The 26,414-nt window shown below is 41.2% G+C and overlaps 2 protein-coding genes across 6 annotated transcripts in view; one reads left to right on the plus strand and one right to left on the minus strand.

Annotated features, from left to right (window-relative positions):
- Positions 1–199: 199 nt before the first annotated feature.
- slc25a21 (solute carrier family 25 member 21) overlaps positions 200–26,414 on the minus strand; it is a 114,648-nt gene continuing 88,433 nt past the window's right edge. For 4 of the 5 annotated variants that reach the window (XM_067613762.1, XM_067613763.1, XM_067613764.1 and 1 more), the window contains 5 exons: positions 25,215–25,322; positions 24,923–25,087; positions 23,131–23,312; positions 21,952–22,004; positions 21,303–21,387 (listed from right to left, as the gene is read on the minus strand). In XM_067613762.1, the coding sequence (XP_067469863.1) occupies positions 21,326–21,387; positions 21,952–22,004; positions 23,131–23,312; positions 24,923–25,087; positions 25,215–25,322 (570 nt within the window). In that variant the 3' untranslated portion in view covers positions 21,303–21,325. Of the gene's footprint in view, positions 419–687; positions 813–3,924; positions 4,542–4,671; positions 4,777–21,302; positions 21,388–21,951; positions 22,005–23,130; positions 23,313–24,922; positions 25,088–25,214; positions 25,323–26,414 lie in introns of those variants that run through there. The other variant, XR_010931789.1, reaches the window with a different exon arrangement.
- On the plus strand, positions 6,719–17,404 carry pax9 (paired box 9). Its single transcript, XM_067614630.1, has 4 exons — positions 6,719–8,573; positions 9,263–9,877; positions 11,944–12,083; positions 15,916–17,404. Exons 1-4 carry the CDS (start codon positions 8,570–8,572, stop codon positions 16,168–16,170), a joined length of 1,014 nt encoding a protein of 337 aa, XP_067470731.1. The 5' UTR covers positions 6,719–8,569; the 3' UTR covers positions 16,171–17,404.

A 26,414-nucleotide genomic window follows, 5' to 3' on the forward strand; every position in this document is an offset into this window, starting at 1 on the left:
GTCATGCTGCAGAATATATTTGGGATTAATCAAAGGCCTCCCTGATGGTATTGCATTATGGATAAGAATCTAAACATCTAAAGTACCTAAACACTTTGCACAGCACTGTAAGTAGTGGGGTGATATAAGGGAATAATGACATATCGATGCATTTTTTTGAAATTTTTAAACTGAAACTGCTTCAGAGCTAAAACTATAAATATTAATCTTTGACTACTAACTAGTAAAATACCATCTTGTGTAGTAGTGCATGGCAGTGGCTGCTAAGGTAAACTTTAATGCCTGCAGTAGTTGATGTATCATTTACAGATTTCTTGATTCATAAATGTCCACCAGATGGCGCCACCGCATTTTGGAAGAACCAGGCTGTGCGGTCAGAGTCTGAGTCTTGGCACTGACTCAGCAGCCATCACTGATCCTGTGTAATGAACGTGACCCAACAATGACACACAGGAAGACTTTAGAAAATGAAAACACTCGCTTCTTGTCACCAGGAAATGACGGGATAGATTATTGACCCAGAGTCGGATTCCTGGAAGCATCTGCCATCTGTTTCTCCACATATACAAACCAGTAAAAAATCAACTCACCTCACTCTACCTGTTTCTCCTGCCAAAATATGTTGCTACAGATTCCACTAACATGCAACTTGCTATTAAATTTTGCAATCAAGTGCAGCAGCCTCACCTCATTTCCATGTTGGAGTGCAACCATGCAGCATGCAGAACGGATTTATGAGGCTTCAGTGCTGTGAGCTGTTCACTTCGCCATGAAAGCAGAAAGAATTACACCACCTGCAGGTTCCCGGGCTTCTAAGGAGAGAACAAGGTGAAAAGTTAGGAATGATAATTATAGAACTTTCTATCATTCCTGCTTTTTATTCCTATCATTCCTAACATTTACTCCACGCCGGTTTTTTTTCCTGGCGGCAGGCTTCATAAACACAATTCAACTGCATAATCTTTCTTACAATCCTCCCTGACATTATACATCTGACTCTTGTCGGCCTCTGTTTGTTTATGAGGATATTGAACACTCAGTCTACTCAGTAATCTAATAACACTGTGTAAAAAAAAAAAAAGAGACGCTTGTGCGCCCAAAAGCTGACTAATTGCAGGAATGTTTCTCCGCTTATGCTGGGATCTTAATGGATGAGGAAATTTAATATAAGTGCAATCCAGGTATGACTCAACGATTCCCAGAGTCTAGTGCATAACACGGCGGTGTGGTCTGTATCAACACCCCATTTGCACGTTTCTGCACAAAGGAAACGCCGCGTAAAAGCGCAGTAAAGATGGAGCTTTCCATTTTTCAGTGTCCTTGCATTCGGGACAAAGAGGGGTCCAAATTAGGGCGGAATGAAATATTTAATACTAATGGATGCCAGGTGCCAGACGAACAGATGTCAAAGTGATGTATGCTTAAAAGTGTCGTAAATATTGTTTCTTTTTGTCCCTCTCTGCTGAAACCCAGGCCTGGCCTCTGAAACACGACTACATACGTCGTTAACCCGCGTTCGTCCTCATTAAGGCCGCACTAAAGTTACCGGGCCACTCAGCCCGGGAGAAGTGCTAACCTGCAGAAAGACTTTAATGGTGTCACCGCAGTTTGGACGGCAAAGGTTAGAGTCATCAATGCGGGTTATTTTAAAGGCGCCCAAGCCATAGCATCCCCCCCCCACTCCCCCTTCCTCCCCCCCTTTCAAAAAAAAAAAAAAAGCAGCAGCCTCCACACATTAAATCTCCATATAGTCTTATCTTATTTGTATCAAACAGCTCTGCGCCTTCATAAACTGGATTAGTGGAGCTTTTGGGTGACAAACTGCTGCTGGGCCTTGAGCTTACACACTTACACACACACACACACACTCACACACTATAACTCTCCACATGTGTGTATCTTATTGCAGTCCGTTTTGGGGACAGTTGGTATGAGATGACAGACCTCCAACCCCTCTGTGAAGCAAGAAATCACCGCGCGTCCCCATAATAACCTGTTAGTGGTGACTTGGATTTCCCGCAGGATCCTACTGGGAACATTTATTCACCCATTTGCAGTTTTCTCTGCGGAGAATCTGAGCAGCAACGCGGCTGTGCAGATAAGGAAATCTACTCTGCTGCAGTAGTAGTACAGGATGTAGCCTGTTTTTTTTGTTTTTTTTTCTGTTTGGGACCACAAAGAGGAATCAGTGGGCGGATTACAGTCAGTCCAATTCAACTCACTTGTCTCTTGATAGAAGATGACTCACACCCATCAGGCTGCAAATGAATGAATGTGATTATTAGAAAATAAATCACTGCGTGTGAAATATAGTCTTATAATAATAATAACAATAATAATAAAGATATTTTAAAAACATAATATTCAACAAAATAACTTAACAGCGATAATTTTTTGACTTTCTAGTTACTTGCAAAAAATATTATTTACAATATGAAGAATAACTTAATTTTTACGACTTCAGATAAAAATCGCATCACTTCTATTGTTTTTTGTTTTCTTTTTAAATGTAGTTTTTTAATTATTATTATTCAGCACTTTTTAATGCACTTTAATAGCGCGCGGGTGGTGATGGATCGACTAGGCGTGTCAATAAGTTAATTTCTTTGTGGTTTCGGCTTTCAGTCTGACACCTGCAGCTCTGAACGATTCCAACGTGAATATAAAATGATTGATTAGGTTACTATGGCAATAAAAGTGATGTTTGGTTGCTTAAACATCTTTAGAAAAAACAAACAAAGAATAATATTTGTCGCCTGTTTCTATATTAATAGAATGAATGATGAATGGTTGATGTATAACAGCATTTTTTATAGTTGATAAACGTATTTCACAGGTGCTGAATATAAATGTAAATCATAACAATAAATCCAATAATCATTTCAGAACGTTTCGATCCTGCTTTGATCCTTCAAGGATGAAATGATTTTTACACAGAAAAGAGGAAGAAACATCGTCATTATTTTTGCATTAATTCGGTTACAGGTGTGAATATTTCAGGTGTGTTAATTGAAGAAACGGAGATTATACGATACATTCTTTTATGGGATCAGTATCAATGAGGTGGAATATACGAAGCTGCGAGAGAAAATCGATTTTCCATTGATTACGTTTGATTGGATCGTTTTATTAGATGCAATAAACCAATAACCCACATTTTATCCACCGCAACATCAAACTAAACTCCACTGAGGACAAAGAGGGAATATGAACGAGTTGTTCAACATACACACAAACTTTCCTTTATACTTTTTCGATCAAGCTTAATCGAAATCCTGCAACTATAAGCAACTCTTTGGGCTGCTTGATATTTTATTTGGTGTAAAACAGTCCCAGGTATATAATTTTTTTCTCATGCAGTGCTGGATCTCTCTCTCTCTCTCTTTCTCTCTCTCTCTTAGTGGTGACAACAACTGCTGAGAAAAAAAAAAGGTTCATCATGTCCTCACTTGTTGTAAATTAAAAAGCAAAAAGGTGGTTAAACTCTGTTCACACATGAAGGAGGATAGCTGAAGTGGGAGTGGTTGCGACATCACAGCTCATAGCTGTTTTTCAAGCCTACAGTGTAAACGGACTGAGGTGGATCTGTGAAGTTTTGTGCCACCAAACACAATTTATCTGTACTCGACAAGACAGAAAAGCAAGATTGGAGGCGCTAAAATGTATAATTCATGTTTTTTTTTCACCCCCTTTCTCATTATAACAAGATCAGACATTAAACATGTGAACAGGATTCTTAATCTTTGCGGAACAGTGGATGTTGGTGTCCATCATGATGTTATTTATGGGAGTGTTAAGTGCTCGCTAGAAGTAAAAAAAGATTTTTTTTCTCCACTATTTCACTTTTTTAATGATGTGCAGCTTAATATTTTGCCTGGTTAGGACTGTCAGCGCCTTAAATTATTATAATTTTATTTTTCTTACTTCATTCTGGCATTCAGTATCCTTTCAAATTTGGTATCCATTGCGTTGGAGGAACATCACCTTAAAGGACGGCTTCACAATTTTTTCAACTATGTCCTAAAACAACAGTCAGGTGTCCATATTGACACAAGTTTTTCTTGCTGTAATCATTCCTCCTTCTTCACACTGGCCATTAAGTGATCCCTGCATAATACACCTTCAGTGTAAGTGACGGTTGACAAAATTCACAAGCGTCTTACAGTCTTTTTTAGAGCCAAATTCCCTCCTTTTTGTTGCTATACTTCCACCGCAGCTCAACAGGAAAACACTGTCTGTGGAGACACAAAGAGGGAATTTGTAACTAAAAAAGTTGTGACTGTGGAAAATATCCACAGATGGTTGAAGGCTCATATAAGCGTCAGATTCACTTTTAAATACATTTTTTTGGCTCAAAACGAGGGCTGTGGGGTTTTTGTCCACACATAACACATTTGGAGAGGATCCTTTAATGGTCAGTATGAACAGGAGGAATGATTACAGCGAGCAAAACCTGTTTCAGTGTTCATATGGCCACCTGACTGTTGTTATTAGACACACTTGAAAAATTATGAACCCATCCTTTAATGGCGCACAGAAATCTGAAAAAAAAGAGGACAAGAGGCAACACATTAATATCTTCCATCATCTTGAGTCAATAAGGACTTTCTACCCGTGGAAACAACTATGACCAAAGCAGACACTGTGATGTAAACAGGTACAAGTGCAGACCTCCATCCAGACAGCGGTGTTATACTGTAGCAGCTTCACGATCCAGCTGAGACAAGAGCTCCTGTTTGCTGAACAGATTCCATAAACGTAAATAAAGGAAGGGATCTGTAAACAAGAGGAACAAATATTACAAATTAATACAAAGTCGTCCGATTTTGGAATCATTAGAGGAAAAATATGATCATGCTGTTGCAGGTTTATTCATATTTTCTATCTCCAAACGAAACAGGGGTTGCGTGCATTAAAGAGGTGTAAATACACTTGAGCAGTTTGTTAAAAAAAAAAAAATGTAATCCAACTGTCTGAAGAGAAAAAATAAACGGATGTAGAAATCAAGCTGGAGGAAGTGCAAAAAAAATGGTATTATTTATAAAATCTTCCTCAAGCGTTAAATCATAGATTATCGAGACACAATGGGAGTGTGTTTTGCAAGCACTGCATTGCAAAGTTTTGCATATAAACCCTAAAGGACACCAGACAAACACACACAGCAGAACTCTGCAACATATTCAGACAAGAAAATCCATTAGTTATATACATCCTGCAGGATTTAAGCCAGAAATGCAGTTTAAAAGACAATAATTTAATGTTGTTTAATTTCTTTAGTAAATTATAATGTAGTTATCTTCATCTTTAAACTTCTGGTGCAAACATAATATATAACCAACTACAATACTGATTAAAGTGTAAGACTGTCTCATAGTAGATTATGTGCAAAACAATGAGCATTACCTCCTTACATTACATTCAGAGAAACATAACATGAGAGCAGGTAATAAAACTATTCGGCCTGCTGTCTCCTGCAGCAGAGCGAGTCGCGGCTCTCCAGTCCATCATCAGGCAACACAATTTGTCAGACAAGTGATGCTTTGCCTCAACAGGCGGTATGAACAATTCAATTCGACATGGACGATTTTTTTTTTTTTTTTTTGGCTTGTGGACCATACAGGCATGTGACAGGCATGTAGAGTCTGGAAATCATGCGTGGAAGCCTGTTAGCAAAGTGGCGCTCCGTGTCCGGCAAGTTAACGAAAACATAGGGTGAAGATCTGCAGCTTAAATACATATTTATTAAAGATTACATCTACATTTAGAACACATAAGATCCCATTCACTACAAGGCCAAACACACAGTGTGCTGACGGGATAATGATAAGCATATGAAACTTCTTTAACCCACCTTAACAGCCTCCCCATTTGCAAATAAGTGACTTTATTATTATTATTTTTTTTTCGTGATAATATGCTGATAATAATAATATTACTAATAATATGATCGGATCATTTGCAATTCTTTCTCTGAATGTAATAATAACATAATTTATCCGACATGATGGGAAATTTGAACAATGCTTTCAATAAACTGCAATTATTTCTTTCAACCAGCGATATACTGTTAATATCTTCCAGTTGTTTGTGATGTCATTAATCGGATAAACGTGCAGGAAAAACCGGCGATGGCCCCCTCTGCGTCTGCAGCGTCATGTCTGCTCAAGTGGACGGACATGTAATCTGCTGTACATGATGAGTTTTATCAGAGGAAAAAAAAAAGGAAGGAAGGTGTCCGTTTAGTCTGAAAAGGCTGAAGATGGAGCAGTTTGCGGAGACCTTTGATCCCCCCCCTTCCACAACTGACCTCTTGTTATTTCAGCCACCAGAGGCACCTCAGTGGAAACAAGTTGAGCACGTTTCCCCGCGGTAAACATTATCCTTGACGCATTAGTGGCCTGGGAGCTGAGCAGGGGTGGGCAGGTGGTGGGGTTGGAGGGGTGGAGGGGGGGGTAAAAGCGGTGATAAAGTGGTAAATTTTTTAAAAATGAGTCAACTAAGACCCCCAGTCGGTCGTCATAAGGCAAATAAACTCTCATATAAACAACAAATATATCCAGAAAAGCGTTAATTTGCGCCTCTTTAAAAATTTAAATCTGTGTAATTTCAGAGATTTATGCCATTAAGAAAAGGTGGGGGAACTTTAAACAAAAAAATGTAGGTATAGCACGCCCCCCCCCACCACCACCACCACCCCCCCTCCCCTCCCTCCCTCCAGTATTCAGCCTACAGAGCTGTGCGTGCTGAAACAAATACTGAGGAATACTTTGTGTACATTTTGGCCCCTCAGAGTCGCTTCGGTGTTTAATGTCAGCAGAGGTTTTCAACGATATTCCTAATTGCACGGCTGTACGGGAGCGCCGTTTGATGTCTACATGCAACGTTGATCCCTTTAGGTTGCACAGAGATGAGGGTCAGTCATGCGCCGTGGCCTTTTTAAAATATGACACGAGAAAACCCAAAGCATATGTCAAAAGGGGAGAGAGTGGAGGCGCAAAGTTATGGCGTGTGTTTGTTTCTCGTGTCGGGAAGCAACAAATCTTTCTTATCGCTTGCAAGTGGGGGTTTCCATGTATGCGGAGGCAGTTAAGCCAGAAATTATCCCCCTTTTAAGATATTCTTCTGCAAACTTTGACACTGAAATGTAGCTATGTGAAGGATGAGACATAAAAGTTAATTTCTTTAGCATATATGCGCCTAAAAGCCTAAATTGCTTGTGCGCAATTGGCAAAAAAAGAAACCTTTTGGCCTGTCCGGTGCAAAGCCTTAATGCAAATCAAATGAGCTTACAACTTGAAATGTAAATATATATAATAAATTATTTACTTAAAATAACAATTTAATGCGGAATGGTCGTTACACACACGTACAGTTAAAATAAAATCATCTATATTTTTAAAATTGACAGAAGAATTAAATCTGGCATGGGTACAATCCCTCCATTTATTTTCAAACTGCATGAGCAGGCGGATTCTTTCCGCAGGTTAAACATTTGTCTCTTGATGGCCTTCATTTTCAGCAAAACATCCTCCCGTGAAGGATTTCTTTTTTTGGCGTGTTTTTGCAAAGTGTAGCACTCAAGTGCTTGATGCGTAAAGATGAATAAAAAAAAACAAAACAAAACACGGGCGACAAGTGAGAATAAATGTGTGACAATCCTCGAGCGCGTGGACATACAATTTACATACAAAAACATCAGCTCGGCCCAATTACATTACTCAAAACCAATCATTCATTTCCTCCCATTTCCTTAATGATGCCATTTAAAAGGTTGAGATGAAGGGTGGTGTAGTGGAGCGTAAAGCCACCCAAATACAGGTTTTCCAACTTTTTTGTTTTCATAGTAAAACGTGGATATTTAGTTTAGATGGAAAGATTTAATATTAGTCATAAAAACACGAGCAAAAGACAACATAGAGTAATTATACGCGGGGTTTTAGTTGCACAAGTTCATGCGCTTTTCTCTATATATTAATATTTTTTCAGGTTTTAATTCGGTGTGATGATCACCCAGCTGGAGCTTTTTACGCAACTTCTTTGATTTATTTAGCGCCACATCAGCGTTGGAAATGTGAAGATCTGATCCAAAATGATGATATTGCACTATACTTACCTTATCTGTCTCAATAACAAACGCATTCATGGTGGTATATCCCCAGCTTTGCTTTCTGATGGGGAGAGAGCAGGACGAGGAGGAGGACAAGGGGGAGGAAGGGGGAGGAGGAGGAGGAGGAGGAGAGGGGGGGGGATCTCTGTAGACTTGTCATGTCAAACTTTCTGACCAATAGCGACGCGGTTCTGCACAATCTCGAAACTCTATTGGAGAGTCCAGCCAATCAGCAGGGGAGAATCGTTGGAAGACCAGCCTCCTTATTTCAGCAGATAGAAATGTAAGCCTGTAGCCAGCACCGTCAGGAAACAGATCGAGAATTTAGTTCCTCTTGTTCCTTATCGCGCAAGAAGATTTTCTTGGACGCGGTTTTGGACAGTGGACGCGCTGGACGCGGAGCAGGATCCACGCAGGAGGCACAACCAGGACTCCGTATTCTTCTTTTGCGGCTTTAACGCGATGGGTGAGTTCAATGTTGAATCGTGTTTTTTTTTTTTTTTTCCCCCCTCTCTCTCTCTCTCTCTTCTCGTCAGGGATGCAGCGAACTGTCCAACGGCAAGGTGGGAATATAGCGAAGATATTGTCTCTCTGTGTTGTTGTGACGACTCAGATTGGCTCGTGTTTAATCCTGCGGGAAGAAACTAGTAGACTGAATTATTTCATGACAGTTATGCTTGCTTTTTGGCTACTGGACATCCGTGTGAAGTTTAGCTTGTGTGCACGACAGCAAAAAGTCAGCTATTAAGTTGGTACTTCTCACCAAGACAACAAACTTAACTAAAAGTGATAAATTTGTATTTTTGAGTAAACATATTTTTGATAAAATTACTTGAAAGTCGCTCTTTGCGTAAAGATGCGCCCTGCGTAATTATGTTTTCTTCCAAATCAACTTTTAAGAGACATTAAAGAGTTAAAGACACAATGCTCTGATAAAGGACACAGCTTCAATAACTAGAATAAAAAGACAGTTTAATGCTTCATAACTTTGCTATATTTGATTGTTTATAGCTAATTGTGAGTGTAGTTAGAACTGTTAGGCCCTGTAAATAAGTGCTTTAACACGGGTGTTAGCAGTCAGTGGTGGGCCTTGGGTTGGTTACCTAATCGCTGTCTCATTGTTCTGCCCTTCTGTGTGTTTGTTTTTGACACCAGAGCCAGCCTTCGGTGAGGTGAACCAACTCGGCGGTGTTTTCGTGAACGGCAGACCGCTCCCCAACGCAATCCGGCTCCGGATAGTGGAGCTGGCCCAACTCGGAATTCGACCCTGTGACATCAGCAGGCAGCTGCGCGTCTCCCACGGGTGCGTCAGCAAGATCTTGGCCCGCTACAACGAGACCGGCTCCATCCTCCCGGGGGCCATCGGAGGCAGCAAGCCGCGGGTCACCACACCCACCGTGGTCAAGCACATACGGACATACAAGCAGAGAGACCCGGGGATTTTTGCCTGGGAGATCCGGGACAGACTACTCGCCGACGGTGTTTGCGACAAGTTCAACCTGCCGTCCGTCAGCTCCATCAGTCGGATCCTCCGCAACAAGATCGGGAATCTGTCGCAGCAGAGCCAGTATGAGTCGGGCAAGCAGGCGCCTCACCCACCGCCACAGCCAACGTTACCATACAACCACTTATACTCATACCCGACGTCCAAAGTGCCCACTCCCCCCGGCATGCCCACCCTTCCCGGACACATGGCCATGCACAGGATATGGCCTTCCTCGCACTCTGTGACAGATATTCTGGGGATACGGTCTATTACAGAGCAACAAAGTAAGCATGGCTGCATGGAGGGCGGTTGCATTTGTTTATTGCACGACATATATCCAACTTTTTGAGAGTTTTTTTTTTTTTTGCCCGCAAGAGCGCGAATGTGTGTGCGTTTAAGAGAGGGAGTGGTTTTATTTTTTTTTTCCCCTGAGTTACTCTAATTGTTTTTTATAGCCTAAGCTCCCAAAAATAAGTATTAGGACGTTACGAACTCGCCGGCCTCTATGGCGAGAGAGCTTAAAATGCCATTTGACCTGCCTGCTCTTATTGATTTGAAAGGGAGGCAGGTTAGTTCAGAAACAGATGGCCCGGCTTGCAGTAATAATTAAGAAGCGGATGTGGAATATTAGAGGGACAGCAGAGGGAAAGGCGGTGAGATGAAGTGCATCAAAATGAGGTGTTCTGAATGTTTGCCATGACTTGGAGCCAGACTTTTAGTGCTGCGTATTGTGATTTAGGCCTCAAAGAGTCAGCTCGCCATAAGATATATATCCTGTGTTGCATTGCGTTGTGTTTGTCATAGGCTACATGTGTCACAAATGCAGGTAGGCCCAGATAACTTTGGCGCGCACTCAACAAGACCACAACTGTTTTGGAAACAGTGAAACAGGATCCGGCATAAATCAGTGTTAATGGTCGGGCTCGGTGTTGTGGACGGGATTTTTCTGAGAGCCTGTTTTCCAGTGGCAGGAGGGGAAGTGTTGTCAGTGCAAGAGCAAGAGTCCTGCTGTCAGGATTCAGAGCTTCCATGCAGAAACACGCCCCGGCTCCTCTCCACCGCCGCCATGCGAGCTTAACTCGGGCAATAAACAAGACAAATGTGACGCAGATATCCACCAGAAATCACAGCGGAGGAATGTGTTTTGAAAATATGGCCTTTTTAAACAATTTGTGCATTTCCAAATGATTAGCAGATGTTTGTGGCAGGTTTCTGAATGCCGGGTTTAAGTTTTTTTAAAAGTAGGATTGAGTAACGTTGCACCAGGGAGATTATTTTTAATAAAATGTAAGTGGGAATTTATGAAAAATTGCACATAGAAAAGCCATATAAAAAGAAAACAATAGAGAGACGCTTGACATTAACAGGTTTTTGGTGATTTCACTTAAATGTAATAATTCTAGAGATTTAAATTAATGCATGACGCGCATGCGAGTACACATACACACACGCACGCACACACACACACACACACATACTGCAGGCTGAATTTCTGTGGGTGAATACAAAAAAAAATAAGATATAAAAAAAAAAAAAGAAAAAGCTTTGTAACATTGGTGGGCTTGCTTTTCCTACTGTGAACCGTGTATGATATGATCGCACACACACACACACACACACACACACACACACACACACACAAAGAGGAGGGAGACGGTGAAAAGTAAATCTAATTTGTCGCCAACAGGAAGACGTTGCGGTGGGCTTAAACGTCCAACCCTGACCCTCCAGAGAGTTGTCTTACCTCTCTAAACCATCTTCAACTGGGCCTCGATCCGATCTCCAGGAGGCACCATGTTCACTAAACGTTTAGTCTAAACACGGTTGTATTTAGCCAAGTGGAAAAACACGTAGATAATTCCACTTTCTCTCAGTGTTGTTGCTAAAAGCCCTGATCAGGTTTGTTGATTAATGACTGAAGTAAAAAATTCCTGAAACAAACTCAGATTTTAAGATATGATGTCATATAAGGAGAATTACAAAAGGGGGAAAAAATTAAAAGAAAAATGAAAAACTCAATAGTTGATGATGTCGATTTTTTTTTTGGATTTGACACTTAAGCAGATATTTTTGTTTAACTATTCACGAATAGAAAAAAAAAAAGTTAACGCCCCACAAATCAGCATATGAGCTTGTGCGCAAACTGACAAATGACCGTTCAAGTGCAAAATGTCACAGAGTTTATTGTGTCTTATGGAGCCTGGCTAACCTGCCTGGTGGATGCATGAGTATCAGCGGCCTGTGCGGGTCTTTTTTTTTTTTTTTTTTTTTTTCGTTTTTTTTTTTTCTCCTAATCTCAAACCCTTTCTCTGACTTTCCTCTCTTCTCTCTTTCTCTTTTGCCCCCCCAGTTAGTGACAGTCCATCCTTTTCCAGCGCCAAACTAGAGGAATGGAGCGCTATAAACAGGACTAATTTCCCACCAGCAAGTTCTCCACTAGTCAATGGCGTGGATAAACCGCATTTAGAACCTGAAGCAAAATACACACAGGTAAAAAATAATAATAATAATAATAAAGGGACACCTCTTTTTTTTTTGTAACCAAAACAGTTTATCCAAAAAGTCTGGCAATCAGGCTGTAAATGTAACTACAGTCTTTTATGATATTTTAATAATTATGTGGCCTGGAAATTTCCCTTTCACAGCATTAACGCGCTCTTTCTATTGGCTTGCTGGTAATGGGTGCATTTTAAAATAATATCTAATTATTATTTTTTTTCTATTTTGGCTTTATAAAGGCGCACTACCTGCAGGTCTTGCTTGCATGGTTAGTGCTTCCAATGAATCCTAAGAGTACAAATTACGGTATTTAATTATGAGTAGGTTACAGAGTTGTGGATAGTTGTTCTGTTGATTTTTTGTTTAGCTGTTTGGTTTTTTAAATCGAGTGTGGCTATTTTAACACTCCATTACTGTTAAGGCCCATAAGACCTAGTCTGTTTACGGGTGACTGTAGTATATTTTAATGGGCTGGGTCCATGCAGGGTTTGAGTCAAGACATTGAACTGGATGGCAATGAACGTCGACCAATGCGTCATTTTGTCTCATTTTGCCTTGTGCGAGAAAATACAGTATGAGCTGTTTGGTCTAAATCAACTCTCGTGAGGGCCTAAACTCTCGGGACTTTTACTGTTTTGCATTCAGTTGTTAGAGTCGATAAATATAGACTACGTGAAACAGTCAAATTCAAATGAAGGAGAGTCGATTCACGCTGAAATAGACGCCGAATTTCCGCATTTCTACTTTAACTGAAATTAAGTTAGTTTTTTAACATTTAAAGGCCATAAACCGCTATAAATTCGGGATAGTTGTTGCTTAGATTTGCATTAATTTTGTCTAATTTTCTATAAATATTTATTCTATTAGTTTATGTAAACGTATTTACGTGCCTTTAGATCTTATTTTTGCTTTTCCAGAGTAGGTAACAAATGAAGGGTTGTGATGACAGCACTGTGTACGCGCATGCGTGCTTGCTTAGTCTTTTTTTTGCACAGGATGCGCGATTCTCCTTATAGGAAAAAAAAAAAAAAAAAAAAAGCAATTTCATGGCGCATAATTTATTTTGTCACTTTATCGCGGGGCAGTTTTCATGCTCGTTACGCAGAAAGCAGGGCCGACACAGTGAGATTAGGAGCGTTGAGAGTTGGTCTACAAGCACACAGTGGACACACACTGACTGTCAGAGCGGTTAGCCAGCCTGCTATACAAAAACAGAAGTGAGCCATTAAATGCAGAAAATAACAACTCTATAAATTACAAAGTTTATTGCATGAAAAACAAAAGATGGTGCAGCGAGTTCAGTTTCTCCAAAACACTGGAGGATTAAGCGTGCCTTTGTCACTCAGACTTCATACAGGAACTGCAGCTTCAACATCGAATGTTAAATACATCTGAAATGTTGATTTGTGAGACAGACAGAGACAGTAAAAGAGAGAGATGTCATGCAAAGACCGTGATCAAACACCAGAGGCTGAAAGGCCCCTGATTTTTTTCAAACTAATTCATTTGCTCCCAAGATGTCATGCTAGTGACGCATTTCCTCTTATGTTTAATATTTTCTTAGAGTTTAAGCAGCGCTTCTTTAATCCATTTGGGACACTGAAAACTTCTGAAGGTCATTTTTTTTTATTTCTGATACTGTGTCAAATATCAGTTTAGGCCTAAATCGTATAAACTGAAGTCTCTATGCGGTTAGAAATATGTGGCCTATAGGCGCTATGCGGGGTGCTGCGGGCAGATGCACCCATGAGACTCTCAGGTTTTCTCTCTGAGAAGAAGAAGAAGTAGAAGAAGAAGAAGAAGAGCATCATTAAAATAGATTTAGGGTTGAGTCGAGAGCGAAGTGCGCGCGGCGAGGTCGATGCTCGGAAACGCATGAAACATCTATTCATAAAAACAAACAATCAGAGCTAAAATTCAATTCCATTAAATATTTGTTCATGCTTGATTAACCTGCTTTTTAAAAACATTGAAACTGTAAAATAACGATTGTTTTTTCCCCGATATAAACAACGGGATCAGCGCGTGACAAGGTGAATCCGTTTGGATTGTAATTATTTGGTTGATTTCTTTTATTATTCATAATTCAGTTCTGGTTTACTTGTGCTTAATAATAGTGATTCAAAACATTACAACACGTATTATTATTAACAAGTATTATTATTAACAAGCAGGCCTATTATTATTAAAAAGAACAAAATAAAGGAAGAAGAAGAAAAGGTAAACCTGAACTGATTTTAATCACAATCAGTAAGTTATGAATACACTGCTTTAATTTAACATATTTCTATAAATATATTCTTAAACTCTAAATAACACTCTTAACTTTAAATCAAAGTATATTCACTGTAGACAAATGACCCTGAACAAATGAACAGATACAACTAATCAAATAAATGATGCAATAAGACAACCTATATACAGCTTCTAATGTTTTAATCTTGTTGACTTTGTGTCAGACAGGTGTTGATTCACATCTGTACTGACTCTGAGACTGCAGTTACTGCTGTTGTTGTTGTTGTAGTGGATTGCATTATACTGAAAGGTGTTTTCTGTTATTTTGTATATACTGTATGTGTGTATTTATGCACAGTAAATGTGTGTTTTTCATTAGTGGAAGGTAAAATGATCTTTAGAAAGCTTCTCAGTTAGACTAATTGATTTAAATGAAAAAACATTTTTTTTAAACAAAGCTGAAGTCCTGTGTTACACTTTATGAAATAAGCTGCAAATATTGTTGAGCCAAGTGAAGACACACAAACACCCACACACACCCAAAACACCCACAGTCAGACCCACAGACACCCACTGGCGCGTGCGTACACACACACACACACACAAAACCAGTTTTTCTCTCTATAGTCATGTTGAATAATCACCACAAATGTCAGTTTGGTGTGTCATTTTTCATATCTACTTTGAAGAAATGGCCGGTGACTCTGCCGCTCAGGCAAAACTATGAAAATACCTCAGAAAAACAGAAAAGTTCCCAATTGTAGAAATTATTCTCAGTAGTCGCAGACCACCCAGGAACAGAAATTCGGCCTCCCTGTTGAAATGCTTTGGTGAATTCCTCAAGTTAAGTCCTGTCGCTGTGCCAGAAAAGCAAAGCCCATTCATGCTTTCGAACCCTATGCTCGCCTCATTCTCTATCATATTTCCCCTCTTCCTGCCCTTTCACTCTCAATCGCTCATGACATCTGTTTTGTGGCGCCCCCAACCACCCTGTCTCCCATCATCTGGCGTGGTATATCATCGCAGCCGAAGAAAAGTCCACTTTTGGTAGAAAACAAGTCCCATACACACAAGGGCAATCATGCATGTACAGTTTTTATATATGTTTAATATGTTCCAGGGGCATGAGTGCATAATTGATCATTCATACTTTCATCAAAATTGGAAAAATGGGGTTTTTTTTATGTGGTGGCTGTAATATCCAAGTTACAATTTAAGTCTCTGCTGTTTATAATTCAACCGGCTTCACTTTTCCTTTCACTTTCTTATACAGTTTGCCTCAGTTTTTTTTCCCTCCCATTACAAGTCAGCTGCTTGTCTACCTGTGTTGAGTTCACTAAAATACTGTGGCTAAAATTGCCTTCTCCGTAATTTCTCAACTGACGACATTTAAGAATCTTTTCATGGTGAATAATTTGCTTTTTTCCAACTGTGAGGAAAACCATTAATGGAATTTACTAACTGATTTTGACACTAAACAGTTAAGCCGATCGAAAAATGTTTTTCTATAAGTGACCTTTCAGACCTATAATTTTAGCAGATTTTCACCTGCTAATCTCCTTCTCTCTCTCCTCTCTTCCTCGCCCAGACGCCGAATGGATTGCCCACAGTGAACAGCTATGTCACAGCGCCCAGCATCCCTCCCTACCACCCTCCCACCCAAGTGTCACCCTACATGGGGTACAGCGCCACCACGTCGGCCTATGTGACCGGTCCCACATGGCAGCCGGCCAGTGGCAGTGCTCTATCTCCCCACAGCTGTGACATCGCCACCCCTCTGGCCGTCAAAAGCATGACGGCCAACCGTGACGCCATTCACCCAGTCATCGCCTCGGCACTGTGAGGTCAGCTCCAGAGACTGATGGGGAGAAGACGGGGTACAGGGGGGGAGGGGAAGGGGGGGGAGTGAGAGACGGCGAGGACAGGAGACACAGAGTCTGTCCCCTGCGGCTTCATTTCATTCCCACTGCCTCCTTTCTATGAAGGACTCGGCCCCAGGACCCATATTTGCGCCGTTCTTTATGTCAACTCCCCCTTCCCCTGCTAGACACAGACACACAAAGACACACGAGGAATAAACAGTCTGTCAATTTTTTTTTACTACAAACTTGTTGTCTGAAAGAAAGAACTCGCAGGACAGGTGTACTGAAGGACTGATGTATGACTGCTACTCCATCCTTCAACACAGTTCCTCCCAATTTCTTTACTGCACACTTCTGCAAATGTCTTTGGGCAAAATGGGGTAATGTATAACTTCATGAATAAGAAATCAAAGAAGAGGAAAAAAACTTTGCATTAGTGTTTCAGGGTGCTTATTAATTGCTATTGTTTTTTTTAAAAAAATGTTTGTATGCTTTTTTTGTTGTTGTTGTTTATGTTTTGATAAGTCTTATGGAGAATTGTTTTCCCACTTCTCTAAAAATGTAGCCTATGCAAGAGCTCCCGAGAGAAGTTAATGTTTATTTATTAGATTAAGGTACGTTGAATGAAGTGCAATTAGCCTTACAGACAGCATGGGAATCTCCACGCACGTTCAGACAAAATTGGCATTGGTCTTATGTTGGCGTCTATACCATTAACAATTGACAAATGTTGCACAATGAAATTGAATGTATCTTATTAAATTGTTTGGCTGTTACTGGTCTTCATGGAGTTTGCCGCTTGTTTGGGGGAATCCTCAACACTTTTTATTCTGAGAAGAGAAGTACATCATCACACCTGAAAATATTTATTTTTCTCTCTCTCTGCCAGTGCAGCTGTGGTAAATTCAGAGTATTGTAGCCTACCGGCCTGTTTTACATGAGCAGGAAACTGCTTTTCATAAAAAAAGAAAAAATGTGTGTGCTCATACAAGGCCTGTATGCTCTATTGCAACGCGTCACAGCTCACTAGGAAAGTTCATTAGAAATGCTTTGAGCATACAGAGACACACACACACACACACACACGCACACTCACCACATAAAGCAATTCTTTTAATATCTTTTAGCCATTCCAATAATAGTCTTCTCACCTCATTTCATTAAATATGGCTTCGTCTATTTTAATTAAGATTTATTCCAGAATATTAGCTGAGTGACAAAGGAAATCATGGTTTTAAAGAAATCTAAATATATTTTATTTAGTAAATAGTATATTATAAATATTATAGTTTGCACAATGAAATTTTTAGTGATGAAGAGGAGTGCTAAAAATTTAAAATGCATTATTTTTCCTAATACTTCCATAAAATTTCCTAATTTCAGTGTTAATTCTTTTGTTTTCGGTAAATATCTCATAAGGGAGTGGTTTGACTTTGGAAACACTATAACTCTCTTTGCAAACATTAGTGAAAGTCTTCCATTGTGTGTTACAATTTCTAATATTTGTTTAACTGTTACATGTCATAAATACTTTTTTTTTTTTGGGTTGGATTGAGGCGTGTGTAAGACATAGCAAATTAGAGCGTAACTGTTGCGTTAAAATTTGGGATGTTTTTGCTGAGGACTCCCGGGGTGAGGTGGAGTCCATGTACATTCAGAGAGCCACAAATAGGCTCATTGGCCTGCGGTCTCCAAGGTCATCAGACATCTGACCCACATGCGAACCTTCGGTAGCCACAAAAGGGGCCAAATAGGGCCTGTCAGGGCTAACGCAACGTGTTCATTACAAAAGCAAAGCACACAAACCCGGTTGACAAATGACATGTTTGCAAAATGATGCAAAAATACTTTCAAGAATGTTTTGAGTGGGGGAAATGTAGTGTAATAAATTACGAGTGAGTCTGGCAAGCCCCGTCTAGCCCTGCAGTAGAAGCCAGATTACTGAGATTTAAACAAACTGGGTTTCATGAAGTTGGAGATGAATAACTTGATAAAAATCGCTCACCTGCTCTTTTACATGGCATTACCTGTTGCTGAGAGTTCAGAGGGTGCCCATGTTTCCATTCCTCCTGTGTTACAGCATAAACAGTCCCTCCATGTGACTGTGTCAACAGTCCTCCCCACGCAGGGGCTGATTTGACTTGGAAAGCACTCTTCCCCGCATCCAGTGGTCACGGACCGTTGCTCAGGGATCGTAGTGTTTTTTTGACCGTATGTGAACCACATCACAGGGACGTGATGATCATACACTCGCTGTACCAGCCAGCCCTCACGGCCACCCCTACCATCTACCATCCATCATGTACAGTAAATGATAGTTACCACCAGCCCTCTGCCGTGAAAGGACAAGAGTGGCATGAAAAAGTCGTTACATGCTCTGTTTTTTTGCCTCAGCCTACACACAACAAGGCCAAACAACTTTTCCTTTCAACTAAGCTATATGAACTGAGCACAGTCTTGTTAGTCTCCTCTGACTCATACAACAAAATTAAAATGTGGTCGTCTTAATTGACACCAGTATTTAAAAAATAGGAACAGTGTGTTTTCTAGACAGGAGGAATAGCTTCTCAAAAGCCTAATGTTGGTCAGCTTTATGGAAGCGAGGACTAAAGGCGTAGTTTCAAAAATAGGGGCAGACACGTGTTTATAATTAATGATGTTGAGTCTGACTTCAGTGTCATATGGTTATCTTTATTTCTCCACATGCAATCAGAAACAAGACAGCTATTTCCAGAGTAACACAGAGCAGGGTATGTAACACTGGCTGCATACAGCTCTTCATGCGTGTTTCTGCTCACTGAACATTTTTACAAGAAGCTGACAACAGCCAGAATGTTTTCTTAATGCCTTAAAACAGCAATGTTGAGCAGACAGGTGAGTAAAACCTCCTAAAAAAGAAAAGAAGAAGAAGAAGAAAAAAAAAAAAGCTGTGTTCAGAAAAGCACATGGTTCCATGTCTTTGGTATGTCTGCATGTGCCCCCCCCCCGTGTTCAACCAAGTGGACATAAATCACTGCCTTTTTAAACGTAGTGTAAATCCTGGACATTTTAATATATTAATCATTAACCGTGCCTGCACTGGGAGAGACAGGTACAGCCACGTTCAGATTGCAGGCTTGTCAAAGTCAGAGCCACTGAATTGAAATGTCACGGGTGAAGATGAGGAAGGTACATGGCAAGGGTATAAAGAAAATGAGGAGGAGTGGACTTTGCCGCTGAAGATTTATGATCAGGACAGTGTGCAGGGAATTCAGGTGAAGGGTGGCTCCGTTGCTTAGCTACCTGCAATACACGCAGCACATGTTACAAGCTGTCAAGTCTGAAACAAACATACGCATTCAGCACTCTATTACAGAAAGCACAGGTTAAGCGCTTACAATTCCATCAGTCTGCAAGCCGCAGTTGTTAGTCTATCACCACAGGCCCCCGGGCAAAAAACCAGAAGCCGTTCCATTTTGGCAGAGAGAAACTCCCACATTAATGATGACTGTCAAATGGCAACGTGGCTCAGTATAAGCTACTACCAGATGAGGTTAAGATGAGTCTCTTACAGAGGAGTACTAACCCTAAGGCTGTGCAACAGGTGTGTGTGTGTGTGTGTGTGTGTTTGCGTGTGTGTGTGAGGGTGCATATTTGTGTAAGAGATAGATTGGTAGAGGGAGAGAATGCGTGCGGCAACCCTCCCATTCCTGCAGCCACATTTGAATTTCTTGAGCTTGTTGTTTTAGCTTGTACAAAGCTATGCTCAGGCAACGACTCCCCACCACCGAGAGAGAGAGAAAGAAAGAAAGAAAGAAAGAAAGAAAGAAAGGGAGAGAAGACTGACGCTCGGTTGAGTAATGCAACTTCTGCGACTGACAGGTTCTCAAACAACAAAGCGCTCTGATGGGAAAAGACGAGGAGGAGGGTGATGAAGTGGTAAACTGTAGGAAGGTGATACGCTTATATCAATGCCAAGTTAAAACACTCCCAGAAGAGGCAAACATGCAACAACACAAACTAGTTAAGGTGCTTAACTCACCCCCAAAACACACACTCACACACACACACACACACATACACACACACACACACAGAAAACAAGTGAAGTTACATTTTTTTTCTTTTTATTTGTTACCAATACACACAAGTACATTTCCACAAATGCTAACTAAACTGATTAAAAAGATCACTGAGATTAAAAAAAAAAAAAAGTCAAATTAACACAACTTCTTACCAATGAAAGCTTGAAAAATAAAGATTTTATACCGAGTCCAATGTATAGGAGGTACATAAAAATATTAGTCATAGAAAAACAGTAGTAGGCCTCATTTTCAGTGTATAAGATTTGCAAGGCACTGTCATGTCTGTTTGGTTTGTTTGAGACATAAGGCTTAGTACTGTAGGTGTGATCACAGTGTTTATTTGCGATCATGTAATCCGTGACATGTATGAAGACGTGTACATACAGACAAGTATGTATATGTGTGCGCGTAGACTCCACCCGCTGCAGTGGGCGGCGGCGGCGGTGGTGGTGGTGCTGTAGCTGATTTCAAAAGCTGCGTCTTAATGAGCAGTTTACATTAAAATACGAGTGATGTTTGATGGAGATGGATGATCCACCGAGTCCAGCGGGGCTCTGGTCATGTCGGTCGAGGAAGTGAGGCTCATCTGAACTCAGTGTGTGTTCAAGTTTTGTCATATAACATGTGCTGTGCAGCTACATAAAAAAGTTGTTCTATACATGAGTGCTTTATAGTGGAACTGGAGTCTGTGATTGCCATGTAAACATGAACCCGCTCCATTGTTGCAGTTTTATTTTTATTTGAAACTGAACTTAAAAGCTATCGATCAAGTAATAAAAACTTTTGGGTTCTACTATAAATGTATTTGCCAGTTTTCAAACACTGCAGCTGTTTCCAGCTGTGTTGCAGCACTTCCTGAGAAACTGACTTAGAATGTAGCTAAAGAAAAACTATTTTGATAATCTAACATTTACTGTGATGCTGATTTGGTATTTTGCAGACTAGTAGTGTATATATTTAAAGGTAAAAAAAACTAATTTGGTCTGACCCAACTGGAGTCAGTTAACAATATTAGCATTGAGGCACAATCCCTAAGGCACTCTTGTAGGTTTCCTTTCTTTTTTTTTTTTTTTTACCAGTTCTTCTGTAACCATCCAGACACATATTCATAGACCAGCAGCATCACTGCCCCACCTGTAGCCAAACAGAAGAGAAAGCCACAGTGAACCCAAATTTTCCCTGCAACTGAATAAATGGGGTGAGCGACCTGTCCAATAGGAACTAAGATTTAGTGTCACATGATCTAAAATGCAGACTCTGTGGTTTTGCTGCCCGAACAAGTAAAATTTCTGAGGGACAAACAGAAATGTATTATTGATGAGTAACACATGGTTGCTCTATTTAAATAATGCATATTTGGATAAAAGCAACAAATATAATAATGTCAGTTATAAATTAAAAATTCTGAAAGGGAAGTAGTGTTTGTCCGCACCTCATTTCATTGGAAACGGTCATACAAAGTTGAATTTACTGCTAACATGTTTTGTGAAACTCTGCCTAGATTAAAAATGTAAGAGTTCAACATGAAAAAAGTATTTTTAGCTCAAAGATTTTAGTTTATTTACTAATCTGAAAACATATTATCCAAACAAAATATTAGGTCAAGTTCAAACTGAAACTTTTTCTATCTGTTGTAAAAAGGCAATATGTGATTAAAGGGATGATTTTAATGTCAGTATAAGATAATTGTTTTGTTACCTGGTCCAAGCCTCATTATCTTGGGCACCAACCCCTTGTATAGTGCCATGTACCTATAGAAAAAAAAATACAATGTTAATGATGCACAAACACAAAATACTGTAATGTATAAATACTGTCAAGATCTTAGTTTGAGACTATTGTTACCTATGAAGTATGTGTGTGCTAGTGTACTTGCATGTTAAGTGTGTGTGTTTGTGTATGTGTGTGTGTGTGTGAGTCGAGTTCTTGCCTGGCTGTCTGTCTGCTTGCCTGCCTGTCTCTCACCCTGTCAGGTACATAGTTGGGGTCTAACGGCGAGCGCTGGCGAGTACCTGCCTCTTAATGCATTCAAGGTGATCAGTGGCTGCCTGCCTCCGCCTCGTGCTCTCTGTCCCGCTCCCTGCCCCCGCCACTGATGGCGTTAATAAGGCTCGACCCACTTCCTCCCTGGCCCTCTGTCTGATTAGATTGACCCGTGGAGCGCCGCGCGGCTCGTTAGGGTCTGCTTAACGACGTCTCCCATAGGGACCACTAATTAGCTGGGACTGTGTTGTGTTAGAGCAGGGGACTGGATGTGGCGGAGGGGGCACCCTCTCTGCACCCCTGCGACGACAACGTTTCAGTGCCGTTCCTGCAGCCGCCCCCAAGGCTCCTGTGTCCACTAACTACAAACATCTCGCTGGCCCTTGTCTAGTGTAGCTGCATGGGGGAAAGTGGAAAGCCTGGGGCAACTGCTAACATAACATACATCTTTCCTTGAAGCTTCCATTTAGAGCTGTCATTCTCAGCGGCTTGAAAATATGTTAACATTTACTGTACAACTGACACACTGCAGAAATGTATGATCACACACGTGGGGAATACAGCCCAGAAAAGTAACGTCACTATTTTGTTTCCATTCATCGGGATCACAGCTTTGCATCAAGCTATTCATGCACTTCCCCTGCAGTTGGAGACGGAAACTCACACCGCACAATCAAACCCTGCTAACTTGTAGCTGCAGCTGCTACATTTGTCTTCTCTGACAGCCAGTTTTGGCAGATAACCCACAATCAATTGCTAACAAAACAGACCAAGTGCCTCATTAATTCTTGGATGCACCAGCCCCTGAGGCCAGTGACATCTTTCTAAAATTTGGCCAAAGTATCCCTTACTAATCCCCCACCCCCACACCCCCCCACCCCTCCATGTCCGTACCCCTCCTCCCGGTACACCAGTGCCATGGTCTGGAAGCAGGTGCGGTACTTGATCTCTCCCGGTACTGGCTGGGGGCCTTGGATGCGGCTCTTGGCAACGTCAAAGGGAATGTTCACGCAGGAGGAGATGGTCCCAGACACCATGCCAATAGCAAACTTCCTCAGGAACTCAAGCGTAGGGTCCTGGTGAAGAAGAGGAGATATGGGAATAAAATAAAACCACATTCTTAATGGAAACATTTCTAGAGTGGGCACCAGATACATTTGACGGCACTAAATATAAATAGTAAAAAACATTAAGTAGTGAGATGGAGTTAGCAAAATAAATCGTGACACATTATGTGTACACAGTATGCATGTGAGCGAAAGTGAGGGAGAGCATGAGGGGGCTTGTGCATATGATTGCAAAGCTGGCATGAAAGCCCTGATCATTTTATGGTAGCGGGGGGCAGATTAGTGCTTCCTGACTGTGGCGCAGCATTCTGATTGGCTGAACAGAAGCACATGTTCTTTGGGGAGCCAAGACAGAGGATTTATAAACAGGGTTCATGCAGGCAGACTGGGGAGGCATATGGGGACAATTTGGGTAATTGGGCTGTGACTCGGCACAGGGGTATTACTGTACCAAAGAAGCCCAGACTCAGAGAGCTCTGACGGCTAATTGGCCAGGATATTTTTACAAATGACAGCAGCCTCTCTGGTCCAGGCCTTTCTCAAGCGGCTGGACACCCTGAGAGCTGAGGTAAATCAACAGCTAATCCCACTTCTTCTCTTTTTTTCAAGTGGGATGTGGGGAACGGGGTAACTTACCCGCGGCCTAAGTACACCCATCAACTGACTTCCTAACAGCCTTAAGCAAACATCTCCTCACACATTCACTTGTGAATGATTGCAGTGTGCTATCTGCCTCCTCTGTACTATTCAAATGATGATATGAGAGAGGCCCGAGCCCGGCTGGCTGAATTTGACTATGGACATGTTTGAGTTGCAAGCTCATTGCTCATGTTGCTGACAAAAGGGGCTTTGGAGAAATGCCACCATCAGCCGAGCCAGTAAGCTGTTGGAGGCCACAATATTTATCCTTTGCTGCCTCAACAATGGCGGTCGTTAGCTTCTCACAAACAGGATCATTCCATCAATGTACATACCAATGGATCATTCCCAAAAGCGATGGCCACAATCTAAGAACAGAGCTATTTGAGTCATCCAGCCACATAATTATCATTCGCAGAGGATGACCACTTGGTTCTCTGTACATCATGCGTCACTGGAAAAATGTAGAAAATATAGCAGAGCCTGGGCTCTCACTGTAACCTTCTCTTGAAAATAGTACCGTTGTCTGCTTCCAATTAGTTCATTGGAGTTAATCTAATGCTCCAGTTTGTACATGTGGAACTGGCGTATGGTAACGTTTCCATTAAACAAAATTAACTTTTGTTTGGGCCATCAGGCCCTGCCGGATGTGTAATCTGAAACTTTGAGGATGTTATGAGGAGCAAACAGACGAGGTATTAGCGGGGCTGATCTTACAAGCTCCTCTCTGATTTTTGCTTCCTCCTTTCTATGGCAGTCAGGCTAACTAATCATACTGTCAAACACTTGCTATTCCCCTCTGGCTAGGTGGCTGGGACACGTGTGTATCATATAGCCCGAGGTTAGAAAAAATTAGGTGTAGTCAAGGTTACAAACACCAAAGCAAAGCTTACGTGTTGTGTGTCTGTCATTTGACACAGAGTTTGCATTTGTGGGTAAAAAAAACACAGTATGATCATAGATTTTGATTGGCATATTACCGGGTTGGTAGGAATAGCATCCTTGACATTGAAGTAGAAGCCAAAGTAGATCATGTTGAAAACTCCATGGCGTCCCAGTGTTGATGTTAATCCTTTATTCAGGCCCTTCAGTCCGAAGCCGTCTGTCTTAATGATGCGTCTTGCTTGAGAAAACGACGAGGGTTGCTGTATTGGAGAGAGTGAATTCAAAAGAAGGACATGTCAAAGGCTGACACAAAACCACCGGGCCTCTGGAGAAATGTCCACATTACAGACACTTTACAAGTTATGACCGTATTTTATTTCGATCAACCTCTTTGAAGGAATCTCTGTTGGCCTGGAGACTGACTTTCACCACCTCAAACGGATTGACGACAAGAGCCTCAGTCAAGCCTGAGCCGAGCCCTGCTGCAGACAGCGCCTGTAGGGGAGATGGACATGATTTAGGGGAATGCAGAGATATCGTTTGGGTAGATACAGAGCAGAACAGACAAACTGATGCAGAGAATAAGTGAGATTTCAAGAGTCGGGCTGCAAGGCCTCAACGCTGAATTGTAGTTTTGCTTTCGGAAACTTGTTCCCCGAGTCTTTTTGTCTGGTCTGAAATGGACATTTACTGCTGTCACGTCTGTCATTGTTGTTATCTGACAAATGTTTTAAGACACACAAGACAACATTGTTTGTTATCGTTTGAAAAAAATGTTAGATGACAGACGGGAGGGAGAAGGAAGTAAAGGAAAGGAAGTAGGAATGTGAGTGACGTAGTAAACTTTAAGATTCAGCATTAAAAAAAAAAAACAGTAGTTCAAGGAAAAAATAAATGATTTTCAAATAACTAAAGCTCTGAAATTCATTTTGCTGATGCGATATAAGTTATAAAACAAAGTATTTATGAATATATATCTCTAATATGTAATTAATAAATGGATGTTCCAGCTTTATTATGTATTTGCATGGACCCCAATATATCTGCATGCAAGTGTGTGTGTGTGTGTCGCGTGCACGTGTGCGTGCTCGCAGAGAGGCGTAATGGGAACATGTCAAGAACGTGTCTATAGCTCATTACTCTTCCTGCCTCTTTATCCTGCTGTCAGAGCCCCGGGACCCATCCTCTCAGACATGCCTGGCAATGTTTACACAGCCAGCCAGCCACGTTTTAATTCCTTATTTGTATTATTACTGTGTGTGTCCTCATTAATCAGAGTGAAGGCATTCAGCTGTGCCATGCTGAATAGGAGAGAGAGAGAGAGAGAGAGAGACGTTCGCAAACCAATCTGTAATTCACTCGCGCTAATGATCTTATGTGATTACAGTACTTGATATGTGGGGGCCTCTGGGGGGGAAATGGGGTTAGAAGCACTTGAAGAGGAGGAAGAGGAGGAGATAGAGAAGGAGGTGGAGAGGGGAGGGGGGGGGGGATGGGGAAGAGAGAGCATGATGGATGGGACAGGTAAACATTTCTCCACCAATGGCTGTAAAAACAAGCCGGGGATATGCGCCGTGCCGGGGCAGC

This window comes from Thunnus thynnus, chromosome 16 (genome assembly GCF_963924715.1).
Source record: "Thunnus thynnus chromosome 16, fThuThy2.1, whole genome shotgun sequence".
Lineage (NCBI taxonomy): Eukaryota > Metazoa > Chordata > Actinopteri > Scombriformes > Scombridae > Thunnus > Thunnus thynnus.

Coding starts and splice junctions, on each gene's coding strand:
- pax9 (XM_067614630.1), top strand. Junction 9,878..11,943: donor GTCTATTACAGAGCAACAAA/GTAAGCATGGCT, acceptor TTGCCCCCCCAG/TTAGTGACAGTCCATCCTTT. Junction 12,084..15,915: donor CTGAAGCAAAATACACACAG/GTAAAAAATAAT, acceptor TTCCTCGCCCAG/ACGCCGAATGGATTGCCCAC.